The sequence below is a fragment of the Juglans regia genome, chromosome 9 (genome assembly GCF_001411555.2).
Source record: "Juglans regia cultivar Chandler chromosome 9, Walnut 2.0, whole genome shotgun sequence".
Classification (NCBI taxonomy): Eukaryota; Viridiplantae; Streptophyta; class Magnoliopsida; order Fagales; family Juglandaceae; genus Juglans; species Juglans regia.
Window position 1 is genome coordinate 23,598,069 of NC_049909.1, and position 16,382 is coordinate 23,614,450.

Consider the following 16,382-nt stretch of genomic DNA (forward strand, 5'->3'; position numbering starts at 1 on the left):
AACAAGAATGGGAGCTGGAATTAAAAAAAAAAAAAAATCCTCTGTTGCACCAACACAGTGCCACATTTCAAAGCCTATGTCCAACCGTGTACATATATTATCTCTACCACAGACATGTTTAGAAGTCATTGAAAAGGGCTCTTCCTTTTTTTATACCCATAAAAGGATCAAGTCGCATTTAACATCTTCAAAAGGGTGTGCTGTCTGATTGCGAATGGGGGATTAGGGGTGCGAAACTTGAGCATCGTCAACAAAGCCCTTCTTGGCAAGTGGTTATGGAGGTGTCAAATAGAAGGAAACTCGTTGTGGAGAGAGGTAATTGGACACAAGTATGGTGGTGAGTGGGGGGGATGGAGAGGGTCATATGGAGTAAGCCTATGGAAATTTATTAGAAAGGGGTGGACCACCTTTGAAAAACATATTAGGTTTGGTGTGGGTGATGGAGCAAGACTCCACTTTTGGTTCGATGCTTGGAGTGGGGAGAGCTCTCTTTCCATTGTCTTTCCAGTCGCATTTAACATGGCTGGAAATCAGATGCAGCAGTTTCAGATTTACTGTGTTGTGCCAATGGGACGGCAACTTGGAATGTCACTTTTACTAGAAATGCTCAGGATTGGAAACTTGATGAGATGACTGCCTTTTATAGTTTCTTGTATTCAGCAAAGGTAGGCGGAAATGGGGGTGCCCGTATGTTGTGGATTCACATGGGAGAAACAAGTTTACTGTTAAATCCTTTGACAAGGCCTTGACAGTACAACAGCCCACTTTCTTCCTGTGGAAGAGTATTTGGAAGGCACTAGCTCCATCTAAAGTTGTGCTTTTTACTTGGACAGTTGCGCTTGGAAAGATTTTGATGGTTGATAATTTAAGGAAACGGGGTAGGGTGGTCATTGAGTGGTGCTACATGTGCGAAAGGAATGGAGAATCGATAGATCACTTGCTTTACATTGTGAGGTGGCGGGGGAATTATGGGCTAGTATCCTTGATAGAGCCGGACTGAGTTGGGTAATGCCTAAGAGTGTGGTGGAATTACTAGCATGCTGGAAGAGGAGGCATACCAGTGCACAATTGGCAGCAGCGTGGCGTATGATACCTTTGTGCTTAATGTGGTGTCTATGGTCGGAAAGGAATGATAGGTGTTTTAACAACAAGGAGCGTATAGTAGGGGAAATTTGGAATTTTTTTATATTCTCTCTTTTACAGTGGTTTTCTGCTATTGTATTAAAGGGTGGGAATGTCCATGAGTTTCTATCTTCTTTTCAGCTCACTAGAATGTAATTAGGTGTCTCACTTTGTATACTTCCTGTATACTTGGGCATTGCCTAGTTTCATTCTATTCAATAAAGCTACTTATTTACTTATCAAAAATAAATAAAAGGATCACTATGAGAAGAGGTCAAGATTACCTTCGCTTGAAAGATATCAAAGTTTCTGTAAGAGCACTTCTTGCCTGTCTCTTCCAGTTTTTTCTTCATCAGGACACTAAAATCATTAGCACCACAACAGAAGTCCACTATCTGTTCAAAGGAGCAATTAATAATCAGGAAAACAACGTTAATAGTCATTAATTAAAAAACATGCTTGTACTTATAAAAAAAAAAATGCTTGTAATGACACATGAAAAATAATCTCAATGAAAACCTTGGAAGTGTTATTATTACTATATTAATAGAGGACAGATACAGGTTCTACTGTCTGAAAAAGACATGTTTTGTTAACATGGCAATGCCAAGAAATCAAAATGCATTATAAACATGCATAAAAGGCTAAAAGTTGTTCAAGGAAGAATATTCGTGGAGACCAAAGCTAGATGGTTTGTCTTTTGATGCAATTGATCAACAAAGTGCAGCATGGATGGAGAGAGTTTTTGAAGAAGAAGAAGTGCTTGATGTTGTCAAAGGAATGGCTAAAGACAAGGCTCCGGGTCCAGACGGGTTTTCTTTGGCTTTTTTCCAAGCATGTTGGGACATTGTGAAGGAAGACATTATGAAGGTATTTCTGGTATTATGAAATTCAAGAAAAGTATCAATGCTACTTTTATAACTTTGATTCCTAAAAAGGTGGGGGCAGCATCTATGAGGGAGTTCAGGCCAATTAGTTTGGTCAATGGGGTTTACAAGATAATTTCTAAGGTGCTGGCCAATTGGATGAGTGCAGTAATGGGAAGAATTATATTGAAGTCACAAAATGCTTTTGTGAGAGGAAGACAAATATTAGATTCAGTTTTAACAGCTAATAAATGTTTGGATCACAGAATTAAAATGGGCGAATCTGGAGTTTTGGTTAAATTGGATATGGAAAAGGCGTTTGATCATGTTTGCTGGGAATTTCTATTGTATTTACTTGGTCATATGGTTTCGGTGAGAGGTGGTGTATGTGGATAAAGCATTGTATTTCTATGCCAAGATTCTCCATTTTGGTGAATGGTAACCTGGTTGGTTTCTTTAACAGTTCACGTGGTTTGAGACAAGGAGATCCAATATCTCCTTTTCTTTTTATTCTTGTCATGGATGCATTGAGTAGAATGATTGAAGTAGCAGTGGGAGGTAGCCTTTTGTCAGGTTTTGAAGTGGGCTGTGATTCTCGGAGTAGTGTGATTGTTTCTCATCTACTTTTCATCAACGACACATTAATTTTAAGTGAAGCCAATCAAGATCAACTTCAATCCTTAAGAGCTCTTTTGCTATGTTTTGAAGCTGTGTCGGGATTGAGAATTAACTTAACCAAGTCTGAAATTGTTCTTGTGGGCTCAGTGTCAAATATTTTAGATCTGGCTAATATTTTGGGGTGTAAAATATTGTCGCTGCCTATGATGTATCTTGGTCTTCCCCTGTGTGCCTCGCATAAATCTGTTTCCATTTGGGAAGGAGTGATTGAGAGGAGGTTAGCCAGCTGGAAAAAATTATACTTGTCTAAAGGGGGTAGAATCACTTTAATCAAGAGTACGTTGTCCAATCTTCCAACATATTTCCTCTCTCTCTTTCCTTTACTGGTTGGGGTTTCTATGAAAATTGAAAAGATCGATAGGAATTTCTTTTGGGGAGGTATAGGGGAAGAAAAGAAATATCATTTGATGAGTTGGGATAAGGTATGTCAACCAATTTCAAATCATGATTTGGGTGTGCGTAACTTGAGGCTGTTTAATAAAGCTCTTTGTGGGAAATGGTCATGGAGATATCATTTAGAAAGCGAGGCATTATGGGAAAATGTGATAGATGTTAAATATGAGGGTATGTGGGGATTTTATTTTTATTTTTTATAAGTAAACAAATTATATATATACAGAGACAACCCTGACTGAGAGGGTGCAAGAGATATAAGGAAATCATGGAGGGCCATGCCGTTGAAATCAACAACCTTGGCCCAAGTACATAACGTGCTATAAAAGAAAGCTATAAGTTCCTCTATCAATCTCTCATTGTCCTCAAATGTCCGCGCATTACGTTCCTATCATAGACACCACATGATACACATCAGAATCATCTTCTATACCATTGAAATCTGATGTACCCCTCCAAAAATTGGCCAACTAGCCAAAACTGCTACTACGATCTCTAGCATAACCCAACCCAACTCTACTCTACCCAGCACCCCATCCCACAATAGTCGTGCTATCTCACAGTGTAACAATAGGTGATCTACTGACTCGCCCCCTCCCCGACACATACAACACCAATCTGCAATAATAATTCTCCGCTTCCTCAAATTATCAGTTGTGAAAATCTTGATAAAAAATGTTGTCCACACAAAGAAAGCTACTTTGGGGGGCGCCTTGTGTCTCCATAACCTTCTCCAAGGGAAACGAATATTGGGATCTTGGGTGAGAGCCTTATAAGATGAGCGAACTGAAAAGGCACCTTTCCCGGCGAGTACCCACCACAAACCATCTTCTAGTACATGGCTTGGCTTCACAGAATAAAGGAGCCTATAGAAGTCAGCAAAGTTAATCAACTCCCAATCTTGCGCAACCCTACTAAAACTGATATTCCAATGAAGTTGCTCACCCGATGTTCCCATCACCTCCGCTATTAAGGCCTATTTGTCACTGGCAATTTGGAAAAAAGAGGGAAGTACATCTTGTAAGGCTGTATCTCCGCACCAAATATTTTTCTAGAATTTAATCCTGGATCCATTACCCACCAGAAGACGAGTATGATGAAAAAAAACCACCCATCCTCTTCTAATATATTTCCACATCCCCACTCCATTAGTACCTCTAACTTCTCTAAAGCATTATAATAGGAGTGTACTGAGAATCTAAAATTTCTTTCATGAATCCACAACAATCTGTCTACACTTCCTTGGACCATCTTCAACTCATATACTTTGCTAAGAAAATCTGAAATTACATTAACTTTCCAACCATTTACATTTCTCACGAAGTCAACAGTCCATTGAATGCTATTTATTCAAATAAGAGAATGAATCAACCACAGTAGCATCTTGCTGCCTTGCAATGTGAAAAAGAGAAGGAAATTCATCTTTGAGAGTTAACTCTCCATGCCAATTATCATGCCAAAAGTGAATGCTTGATCCATTCCCCACCTTAAATTTGACATGTTTAACAAACTCCCCCCAACCCATTCAAATTGATTTCCATAATCCCATCCCATAAGCTCCTTTTACTCTTGCAATCTGAAAAAGAGAAGGAAATTCATCTTTGAGAGTTAACTCTCCACGCCAACTATCATGCCAAAAGTGAATTCTTGATCCATTTCCCACCTTAAATTTGACATGTTTAACAAACTTCCCCCAACCCATTCAAATTGATTTCCATAATCCCATCCCATAAGCTCCTTTTACTTCATTTGAACACCAACTACTCGTCTAATTCATTCTCTTATTTGAATAATAGCATTCAATGGACTATTGACTTCGTGAGAAATGTAAATGGTTGGGAAGTTAACGTAATTTCAGATTTTCTGAGCAGATTATATGAGTTGAAGTTGGTCCAAGGAAGTGTAGACAGATTGTTGTGGACTCATGAAAGAAATTTCAGATTCTAAGTACACTCCTATTATAATGCTTTAACCTGCCAAGGTGTATGTGATTACCCCTGGAAAAGTATTTGGAAAGTTAAAGTGCCGAGTAAGGTAGCTTTCTTTTGTTGGCTGGTGCTTCATGATAAAATTCTGACTACAGAAAATCTAAGAAAGCATTGGTCTTTGTATTGTTGATTGGTGTTCTATGTACAAGAAAGATGGCGATACCCCATTACAAGTTTCTTTCCCGTCATTATTCCAAATCACGAGGGATTCAGAAGTTGCAATGGCAGACGTCATGGGGATTTCAGGGGATCAGATTCATTGGAATATCAGTTTTAGTAGAGCAGCACAAGATTGGGAGATGAGCAGCGTCGCTGATTTTTACAGCCTCTTGTACTCCGTTAAACCGAGCATTCTCGGTTCGCTCTTTTTATAATATTCTCACTCAAGAGCCTAACACTTATTTTCCTTGGAAAAGACTTTGGAGACACAAGGCACCCTCCAAAGTTGCTTTTTTCATGTGGACAGCATCGTTGGACAAAATTCTCACAACTAACAATTTGAGGAAAATGAAGGTTATCATAGAAGATTGGTGTTGCATGTGTAGGGGAGGGGGAGAGTCGGTGGACCACATTCTCTTACATTGTGAGACAGCAAGGGCTTTGTTGAATGAGGTGATCGGTCGAGTAGAGTTAGCTTGGGCTATGCCGGAGACTGTAGTGGTAGTGCTGGCCAGCTGGACAAATATAGAAGGCATGCAGCAGATTAAAGTGGTTTGGAAGATCATACCTATTTGTATCATGTGGTGCTTGTGGCAGGAACGCAATGCCAGGACGTTTGAAGACAGAGAGAGATCATTAGAGGAGTTTAAAGTTTTATCCTACACTACTCTATGTACTTGGGTCATTGCTGTTGATTTTAATCGCATGGACCTTCATAACTTTCTTATTTCTTTGGCACCTTCCTAGCTAGGGCACACTGTGTATTTTCTTATTTGTATCGGGCTTTGCGTTATTCTTTGATTAATATAGTTTTGTTTACCTATAAAAAAAAAAGATGGCAAATCAGTTAATCACTTGTTTCTCCATTATGAGGTGGCTAATAGTTTGTGGAATGTCATTTTTGGAAGGATGGGTATTTCTTGGGTAATGCCAAAGCATGTGGTGAATTTACTAGCTTGTTGGAGGTATGCTGGGTGGAGTCTACCAATTGCAGCCATTTGGAAAATGATTCCTTCGTGCTTGATGTGGTGTCTATGGCTAGAAAGGAATGGGAGATGTTTTGAACAAAAGGAACGATCGAAGGAAGAATTTAGGGAATTTTTCTTTAAAAATCTGTCTATGGGCTAAGGCTAATGTAATGAATGGTGATGATGTGTTGGAGTTATTCTAGTTTTTTCTATCTTTTTAGTCGTTGTGTGTAGGTATTTCCTCTTGCATACTTCCTGTGTACTCGGGCTATGCCTATTTATGGTAATAAAATTCTTATTAATTATAAAAAAAGGCACAAATTCAAGAGTTTCAGATGCAGAAAATGTAGAAACTGTAAAGGATCAAAGAGAAGAAACCATTAGCAAAGAGAAAAACAGCCCTATATTGTTTGAACAGTCACTTGAGCTTCAAAAGAGGAGAACTTTGTGCCCCTAAAATTAAACCCACCTACCGCCATCTTCACTTGGTAGTACCCATCACAATAACCATATTTGGATTAAATTATTTTTTATAGATAATCAAGAAGTTTTATTCATAGAAATCGGCAGAGCCCGAATACACAGGGAGTATACATGAGAAGCCCCTAGGTAGAGTTTACAATCAAAAGGAGAAAATCATGGACATTTAGTCCATTATAAACAAATGGCCCCTGCCCATAAGATCAATGATTGACCAAAACCTTTCCTGGCGAAGTCTCATGGGCTAGAATTGTCTATCAAGGTTGAGCTCTCCATATTCGCTTAGTATGGTCACATGCCAAATTAATCCAATATGCATACCATTTACACCAAGCAAACCATATGCTAGAAATAATATCTTTGGTCTTACTTTCTATTGATTCATGACAAGGCAAATTAAAAAATCATCAATTTTCTATGTCATATAAAATTCCAAAAAGTATGAATGCACTTCTCATGCCTCAAAAAGTTGGACTTTGTTTTTATATACTTTGAAAAAGGTGCATGTGTTTTTTTCTTTCTCTGTTCAAAACTTTTTCTCTCCATACATTTTTCTGTTTTTTCGCTTGGTTTTTCTTTCTGTTGGTGGTGATTCGTTAATGGCTTTCTATGGAGATTAGCGTATCACGGCAGCTTTGGTTTATCGTTATGGGTTGGATAAGATGGGGTTGTGCAACGAGGTTCTTATTGATCAGAAGTTATTCGAGTTTAGGAGGTGAATGATAGATGGTGGAATATCATAGAAAGTAGTCGTCGTGTAGTGAAATATATATCCTTAGATCATGAAGCCCTGGGTTGGCTAGGCTCTACAGTGAAGGAATGTGCAGTGTCAAGGGGCGCCTATGAGTTTTTGAAAACTCGTAGAAAAGGAGACATGGTGCTAATGGTGCAGAAGGGGCATAACCGCAACAGCAGTTTTATCACCCTCTCAAAGTTTCGTCATGATAAGAGGAGAGGTTTGATAGTGGTGCCGGAAGGGAGGAAGGGGGAGGGGTGGAGGAATTTCGGAGATGCATTAATGGAGCTCCATTCACCCTCTGTTTTGAGCATGAGAAACAGAGTCACTCATGAGGCTCAGGCAGGTTACTCGAAGTTGACCAGAGGAATTGGTGGTGCTCCACCGTTGATGGTAGGAGGTGCAAGGTCGTACAGTGAGGTGCTCCAAGTGAAGAAGGTACTGCCTCGAGCCGTGAATGCCGTGCTGCCAGACGTGCCCATCGTGCAAAGGCATGAGGGAGAAGGGAGTGGGTTGTTGGGGTCAAATGAGGAAATTTTTCTGAGGGTACTTGTCGGTTTTGAGGAACAAGTGGGAGCCGTTTTAGAGGAAATCAGTTACTTGAAACGCTGTGTCAAGGGCAATACTGTGTTGAAGACTGATGTGGGTCGAGTAATGGGCCATAAGTGCAGGCCTATTTCGTTGGGTGAGATGGGCCCTGGGACGGGCCAAGCTGCACGCCCAAAGAAAACATGGAGGGTAGCATATTGGGTGCCTACCGATATTTCGGGTCACGAGCCGAATCTGGCCGATAAATACATCGCAAGCCCACCCAGATAGAAAAACCCGCCGATCTCCGTCAACCATCCAGACGAGCCGGTAGTGTTACTCCGACGAGAAGAGATGGAGGATGGAGAGATTGTGGTGGAGACCTTGAGAGACAATTTCCCGTCGTTGCTACCTGGTTTGGTGCTGGAGATTGGGCAGCCTAAGTCGTGTGTGGTGGTCGAAGGTGCGGATGTTGCTCCTGATGTTGTTCTTGTGCATGTAGTCTCGTCAGCAGAGGATGGTTTTTCGATTTTTCCATCGCCGGCTCATGGGTTGTCTTTGGAGAAGGCATAGACTCAGCCGTGCGTGGTGGACGGAGGTCCAGTGATGATTCCAATGCAGTCAGATGTGTTGGAGCAGGATCTCTCGGTACTGGTGTATTCGACGGACTCTTATTCACTGGAAATGGTTTGAGTTGAGGAGAATAAGTGTGGAGATGGGGTTGAAGAATTAAAATTTATTGCTCCTGTCAGTGGGGAACCAAATTCAGCGTGTGGCTCGAAATTAGCTATTTTTACTCCTGCCAATACTAGTAAGGAGGGGGACTTTCTAACTCATTTGTGTACACTCCCTCCCAGTGCTAATTATGGGAGTTGTTCATCAAAGTGGGTTTTCAAGAAAGTAGAAGAGATTCAAGCTGTCATTGGGATTTCTTTTGGAGGTTATGAAGAACAATTTAAGGCTCTACTCGTAGCACTTGAGGCTAGCCATTCGAAATTAGTCTCAAAGCGGGATAGGGAACTTAAAAAGTTAACGTGTTCCATTAATTATAATGTAAAAGAAGGGAATGGTAGAAGGGATAGATCAAAAAGGAGGGGCAATATAGTTTTATTATGAAGCCTAAGATTTTATCATGGAATGTATGAGGGCTCAATGATCGCAATAAATGCCTTCATATTAAATAATTATTGCGGATGTGAAAGGGTGATGTTGTGTGTTTTCAAGAAACAAAGCTGCGATTTATTGACAGGAAAATTATGCAAAGTTTATGGGGGTGCTCGTATGTGGGTTGGACTTATTTGGCCTCATTGGGAGCCTCAGGTAGAGTGTTACTTATGTGGAATAAAAGAGTGGTTGAGCTGATTGAGCAGTGTATTGGAGAGTTCACGGTTGCGACCCTTTTCAAAAATGTGGTTGATGGATGGGAATAGGCATTTGTAGGCTCCTATGGTCCTAACGTAGATAGGGATAGAAGAAGGTTGTGGAAGGAGTTAGCGGGCCTGTATGCCTTATGGGAGGTGCCGTGGTACATGGGGGGTGATTTTAACACTATTCACTTTCCTAGTGAGCGATCAAGGCACTGTCGACTTTCTATGGCCATGGAAGAATTCAACAAGTTTATCTTTGATTTGGACCTCATGGATCTCCCTCTAGTAGGGGGCGAATACACTTGGTCAAATGGGCGGGTTTGGTTGACATTGGATAGATTCCTTGTATCTCCTTCGTGGGAAGCTAAATATCCGAAAGTAAGTTAGAAATGACTAGCTTGACTAGCTCGAGTCAATTCAAATCATTTTCCTATCCTTTTGGATTGTGGGGGCATGCACAGGGGGCGTCGATATTTCAAGTTTGAAAACATGTGGCTAACAGCGGATGAGTTTGTAGAGATGGTGCGTGTTTGGTGGTCTTCATATCATTTTGTTGGTACTCCAAGTTACATTCTTGCAGGCAAATTGAAGGCACTGAAACAAGACTTGAAGAAGTTGAAGATTTTTGGCCACATTGACAATTAGAAGACAACATTGTTGGAGGAATTGCAAGACTTAGAGGATAAAGAGTTATTGGGTGATAACTTGGATGAGGTATTATTGAGGAAGGGTAAGGTTATGGCAAACTTGAAGAGGGTTTTGTTATCAGAAGAGACTTCATGGCGTCAAAAATTCAGGGCCCTTTGGTTGAAAGAAGGTGATAGGTGTATGAAATTCTTTCACAAAGTGGCTAATTCATGTCGGTGTAATAAGGTTATTGAGTCACTACAATCGGGTTCTCAGGTGCTATCTTCTCCTGAGCTAGAAAACCATATAGTACAGTACTATGAGACTCTTCTCACAGAATGGCTCCTTGGAGGCCGAAACTTGATGCCTTGTATTTTGAAGCAATTGACTCGCAGAGTGTGAGTGTTTTGGAGAGACCTTTTGTTGAAGAAGAGATTTACAAGGTCATATCTGGCATGGCAAAGGATAAAGCGCCAGGACAAGATGGTTTTTCAATGGGTTTCTTTCAAACTAGTTGGGACATTGTGAAAGGTGACGTTATGCAGGTTTTCAGTGAATTTCACTCTTTTCAAAAGTTTGAAAAATCATTTAATGCGACCTTTATTGCTCTCATTCCCAAGAAACACGGGGCTTTGATTATTGAAGACTTTCGGCCTATAAGTCTGGTTAGTAGTGTATATAAAATTATCTCCAAGGTTCTTGCTAATCGGCTTAGCCTGGTGTTGGAACATATTATTTCCAAGTCCCAGAACGCATTTATTCGTGGGAGACAAATTCTTGATTCACTACTCATTGCAAATGAGAGCTTGGATTACAGAGTATAGCAGGAAGGTTCAGGTGTTTTGTGCAAGCTTGACATGGAGAAGGCATATGATCATGTGAATTGAGAATCTCTTATACGTGCTTGAGAGATGTGGTTTTGGGGATAGGTGGATTGCATGGATGCGTCATTGTATTTCAATAGCCCGGTTTTCAGTTCTGGTTAATAGAACACCTACTGGTTTTTTTGATAGTTTGCGGGGATTGCGGCAGGGAGATCCTTTATCTCCTCTTCTATTTGTTATAGTTATGGAGGCTTTAAGTAGGATGGTGCAAGCTACTGTTGGGAGAGGTTTCTTATCAGGCTTTCAGGTGGGCAATGGTTCTAGTGGCCCTATTATTATTTCACACCTTCTTTTTGTAGATGATACATTAGTTTTTTGTGAAGCGAATAGTAGTCAGATCCAAACTCTACATGCATTGTTACTTTGCTTTGAAACTGTGTCAGGGTTAAAAGGTGAATATGGGCAAGTCTGAGATGGTTCCTATGAGTACGGTCTCTAATATCCTCAACTTAGCAAGCCTTCTGAATTGTAAGGTGTCCTCTTTCCCAATGAAATATCTGGGCCTTTCGCTGAGAGCAACCTTAAAAAACAGAGCTATATGGGATGAAGTAGTGGAGAAGAAAGAGAAAAGGTTGGCTGGCTGGAACGGATGTATTCATCAAAAGGGGGTCGCCTCACTCTTATCAAGAGTACTCTCACTAATCTCCCCACTTATTTTTTATTTTCGTTTCCTATGCCTGTAGGGGTGGTGAACAGAATGGAGAAACTCTTAGGGCGTTCTTATGGGGAGGTATGAGGGAGGAGAAGAAATTTCATTTGGTTAGATGGAATATTGTATGTGCCTCAGTGGTGAATGGTTGGGTGTGTGTAACCTGAGAACTTTTAATAAAGCGTTATTAGGAAAATGATTTTGGAGATATCATTTAGAGGGAGGATCATTGTGGAAGGATATTATTGACGCTAGATATAGTGTCGCTTGGGGTGGTTGGTGCTCTAAGAAAGTGAGAGGGGGGTATGGTGTGGGTTTATGGAAGTATATTTTTTTTTATAAGTAAACAAATTTTATTGATTAAAGAATCGGCAAAGCCATATACATAAGGAAGGGATGGCCATATTTTGCAAATCAAATTCGCTTTGTAGTTGGTGAGGGCATTCAAAACAGATTTTGGAGGGACGTGTGGTGTGGAGACCACGCTTTGGAAAGGGCTTGTCCGGCCTTATACCGTATTGCAATGAATAAGGAGGCTTAAGTGGTGGACGTGCGTTTATTTTCTCATGGTGCGCATCAGTGGAATATTCTTTTTAATGGAGATTTACATGATTGAGAATTACCTATTGTTTCAGAATTTTTCAGCTTACTATATTCCACGAAGATTCCTATGGCACAGCGAGATAGTTTGAAGTGGAGGTCTAATAACCACAAGTTTTGTACAGTTAAGGCGTATTATAGCATCTTGACAACACAACTTGATATTACACCTTTCCTCTGGAAGAATATTTGGAGGTCTCGTGTGCCTTCTAAAGTAGCTTTTTTTGTTTGGAGTGCTGCTATTGGGAAGATATTGACCACGAACAACTTGAGAAATAGAGGATGTGTAGTGTTGGATTGATTCTATATGTGCAAGACGAAAGGAGAATCTGTGGACTATCTCTTATTACACTGTAAGGTAACAAGAGTGTTGTGGGATGAGATCTTTCTAAGAGTTGATGTTGCTTGGGTTATGCCGATGAGGGTGGTGGATTTGTTGGGTTGTTGGTCAAAGATGCAAGGCTGTCATCAAGTGGCAGCAGTGTGGAAAATGATTCTGTTGTGTATTATGTGGTGCATTTGGACGGAAAGGAATGCGCGGTGCGTTGAAGATAAGGAACGCACAATGAACAAGCTGAAGAATTTTTTTCTCCACACTCTAATGTGTTGGTTTTCCACTATTGTATTACATGAGGATAATGTCCAGGATTTTCTTGTCTTTAATTTATTGTTCTTAGAATATAATTAAGAGTTTTTATGTATACTTCCTGTGTACAAGAACTATGCCTATTTTATTCATATATATAATAACTATCTTTTACTGATAAAAAAAAAAAAAAAGCCTAAATAAACAATATTTCTGAGGGAAAATCTGTTCTTATTTTCTGATGAGAGAAGGCCAAATCAAATTTATGTTGATTTAATGACTGGTGTTTGTAGTTAAAATGGCTGGTGTTTGTAAAAGAACTGAATATGTTTTAATTGTAAAGAATAAAATCTGGTCCTGAGGCGGTTTTCTATAAATCAAGGAAAAGCTTAAAGTAAAAGAACCTGCATCCTTCCTGTGTATTGGGGAAACACCATTTCTTACTTAAATTAAATTTATCTTACTAATTAAAAAAAAAAAGCTTTATGTACAACACTCAAAAACACCTCATGAAGCAAAGGAATTCTTTAGCTAAGTTGACTGGTAGAATGGACCCTAGTAGAGTTTCGCCAAACTTGAGAGTCTCATGAAAAATCATTTATTGATTGTCATGATTATTTTTCTTTTGAGATTGTAACTGGGAATAACAGCACCACTATCAAAAAAATTTGAACTATCTTGCAAAATAACAAAACCAACATATGCTGTGAAGATTCTAAGGAAGTTAAAATAAACAAACACAAATTCTTACCATGTCACCATTTTGTACATACCAATGGAGTTTATCAACAATCTGCATATTCAAAAGCATGCTTTTAGATACTCCAAGCCCCATGACATGGCAAAGTAATTCTACATACTCAACATATATACAGAAGAGGTAACTGTAAAAATATACTAAAATTGATGGCAAAGTATATCATAAGAATAGTTAAGATCAAAAAATAAAAAATAAAATAAGTGCCAGGAGTGAGGAAGTAATGTGACATTTACTTTGACATGAACTTGATAACCTAACCAAGTTCCATTGCATGCAACTATGAACACACGTATATACACACACTCCCCTTTCACTCAAAGATTCTCCTCCTCTTCTCCTGCCCCATGATGTTTTCTATTTTCCTTGATCTCCCAAACTACCCTCTACCCAGGTCAAACCAAAAACACAGAAGTCATTACACATTAGCTCATTATTATTTTTCATTTGATTTTCTAAGCCACCAAATGATGTCACAATAAACAGCAGTAAATCTCCCCAATGGTACCATGTATCAACAAACACACCACACTCCAACCCTAAGGGCTGGCCCAAGTGGTAAGGTTCTCGGTAGTATGCTCCCTCTATGTCTAAGGTTCAAATCCTCTTGAGAGCAGAAAAATTCTAGGGGCCATCGGACTAGGAGAATGTCCCATTGAATTACTCGAGGTGCAAATTGCAATTGTGGGAAACTCCTTGCATTAATTATTTTTTTTTTTTAAGTTCAATAGGCAATGGGTAATACCACATCAGCATAGTGAGACGAAGGGTAAGACATGAGTATAATATGTAGTAGAACTCTTTTCTGATACTATGTTAGCCTAAATCTGTGCACCCTCAGGATTAGTCGATACTTTGTTCTCGGACACCCAGTGCCAATCAAGAAAAAAAACACACCACATTCCAACATGAGAAACAGATCTACATGCCAGAGAGATTGTTTTTCTTTATATAGCATAAAAATGGAAAAGTAGAAAGGAAAGGAAAAAAAACAAGGACATAAGAAACAAAAATAACATAAGAGAACACCAAGTATGATAAGCTATTAGAATAATCTTGATGCAAAAAACAAAATAACTGGCATTACCTCTTCAAGTTTCTCCATTTTCGTAAAATGTCGACCGTAGGATGTGTAACGATTACCATAAAGAAAAGGTGCCAGATATAGTCTGAGCTTTTGCTGCACAATTGTTAGTAAAATTCAAATGCCAAAACATACGAGTGCATATGGGCAAAGCAAGCCTGAAGTGTATATGCCAAGGAACATAGGAAAGCGGCACCAGAAACATGATTTTACCTTAATTAACCAACTTTTTTCCATAAAAGGAGGACATTAATACAAAAATTCACAAAGGTTACCCAATCTTTTCCATTCTTAAGAAGTGCATTGTTTTACAAAAACTGATGAGTGAGAACTGTAAATTAATTGTTCCAAAAGCTTATGAAAAAGAGTAAATTTGGTAATTAGCAAAGTGAATATTTGTGGAAAATGATTCGGCCTTGGTTTATATGGTATATTTGGATAAAAAAACATAATTGCAGTTTCAAAGCTTCTGAGAAGACAACAGCGGATCTTAAGACTTTCTTTTTGAATACTTTTTATCAGTGAGTTCTCTAGTTTTTGTTTTCAGGAGTTCGTGAATCTTTTTACTTTTGCAGTTTAGGGATTTTTCTTGTATACTCATTGTGTACTTGGCTAACACCATCTTCTTATTAAAAGGATGACTTACATAAAAATGGTGAATTTAATCATTTAATTAATATTCTAATCCTCTCTCACGTGTGGACACACTACCCCCCTCCATGGGGGGGCTCAACATACAAGATATTTTGTACTTAAATGAAAGATATGGTGTTAAGAGTCAAGATTCAAGCTCTGCTATGATACAATGTTCAATCATTTATTCTCTAAAACATTTAAAATACTTTTATTAATCAGAAAAAAAAATTTAAACTGATGGAAAAGGTTAAACATAATGATTTAATTACAAGAACAACCATATATATAGCTGATTGTTGCATCACTTTAACTAGCACAGCTTCAAGCAATGGCAACCATAAAGAAATTGTTAAAAGAAAAAAGGCAAACCATATACAGACAAAATACACAAAAGAACACACGTTCAAAGTCATAAAATATACCCAAAATGCATAACATTTTTTGTTCAATTTGAAAAACAAAAGAAACCATGCTAGGCGAAAGCACATTCAGCATCTTCAATACCATATTTTTACGAGTATTAGAAAAAGATTACGTGGTTTCCTTTTTATGATATAGGCCTATACTCTATACCCTATATTCCTTTCCTCGATTTGATTCTTTCAATGGATAGAGGGATTCATATTGAAAATAAGTGGGCATAGAGCTTGACAAATTTAAAGATATGATCATAACTGAGCACGGAATATCAAAAGGAAAGCAATTGCTCCATCATTTGCCTGAGATAACCAAAAAAACCTCAGAGAATTGACTGAATCTAGGACAAAAGGGTGTAGGAAACCACCTTCCAGTTGAATATCTGTTTCAGAACGGCAGGTTCACAAACAGCTTCTGCATCCTCAAGACTGAAGCCTTCCTCTAGCTTTCCTAAAGCAGCTCGAATAGCCTATGTGTACAGAAGGGAAAATGATAACCTCAAGTCTTTTTTTTTAAGAAAAAAGTCTAGATCACACCAATTTCAAGCAGTAAGAACATAGATTAAATATGTACCTCCATTGACCCCTCTAATTTCCCTAAAGTAATGTTCTTGTCCACGTTATATTTTGATGAATAAGCATAACCACAAGGAACTTTGTGCTTTTCCTTGATCTCTTCTAAGGTTATTGATGATGCAGCATCTCGCATCAGAGCTAGTACGCTACATTGTAAGAAATATATCTTGGAATGAGCATCATCTAATGTACAAATTAGGGTGTCAAAACAGTTGGCCACCAGTCAAATCAAGATAGTTCCCTTGTAAAATCAATTTTCTAATTAAAATAAAGGACTTAAAA

The 16,382-nt window shown here is 38.9% G+C and overlaps 1 protein-coding gene across 2 annotated transcripts in view; it reads right to left on the reverse strand.

Moving 5' to 3' along the window:
• LOC108994155 (protein ENHANCED DOWNY MILDEW 2-like) overlaps positions 1-16,382 on the reverse strand; it is a 28,004-nt gene that overhangs the window by 2,967 nt on the left and 8,655 nt on the right. For both annotated transcript variants that reach the window (XM_018969268.2, XM_018969277.2), the window contains exons 11-15: positions 16,099-16,246; positions 15,893-15,994; positions 14,476-14,568; positions 13,383-13,424; positions 1,407-1,517 (exon numbers count right to left, since the gene is read on the reverse strand). In XM_018969268.2, the coding sequence (XP_018824813.1) occupies positions 1,407-1,517; positions 13,383-13,424; positions 14,476-14,568; positions 15,893-15,994; positions 16,099-16,246 (496 nt within the window). The remainder of the gene's footprint in view (positions 1-1,406; positions 1,518-13,382; positions 13,425-14,475; positions 14,569-15,892; positions 15,995-16,098; positions 16,247-16,382) is intronic.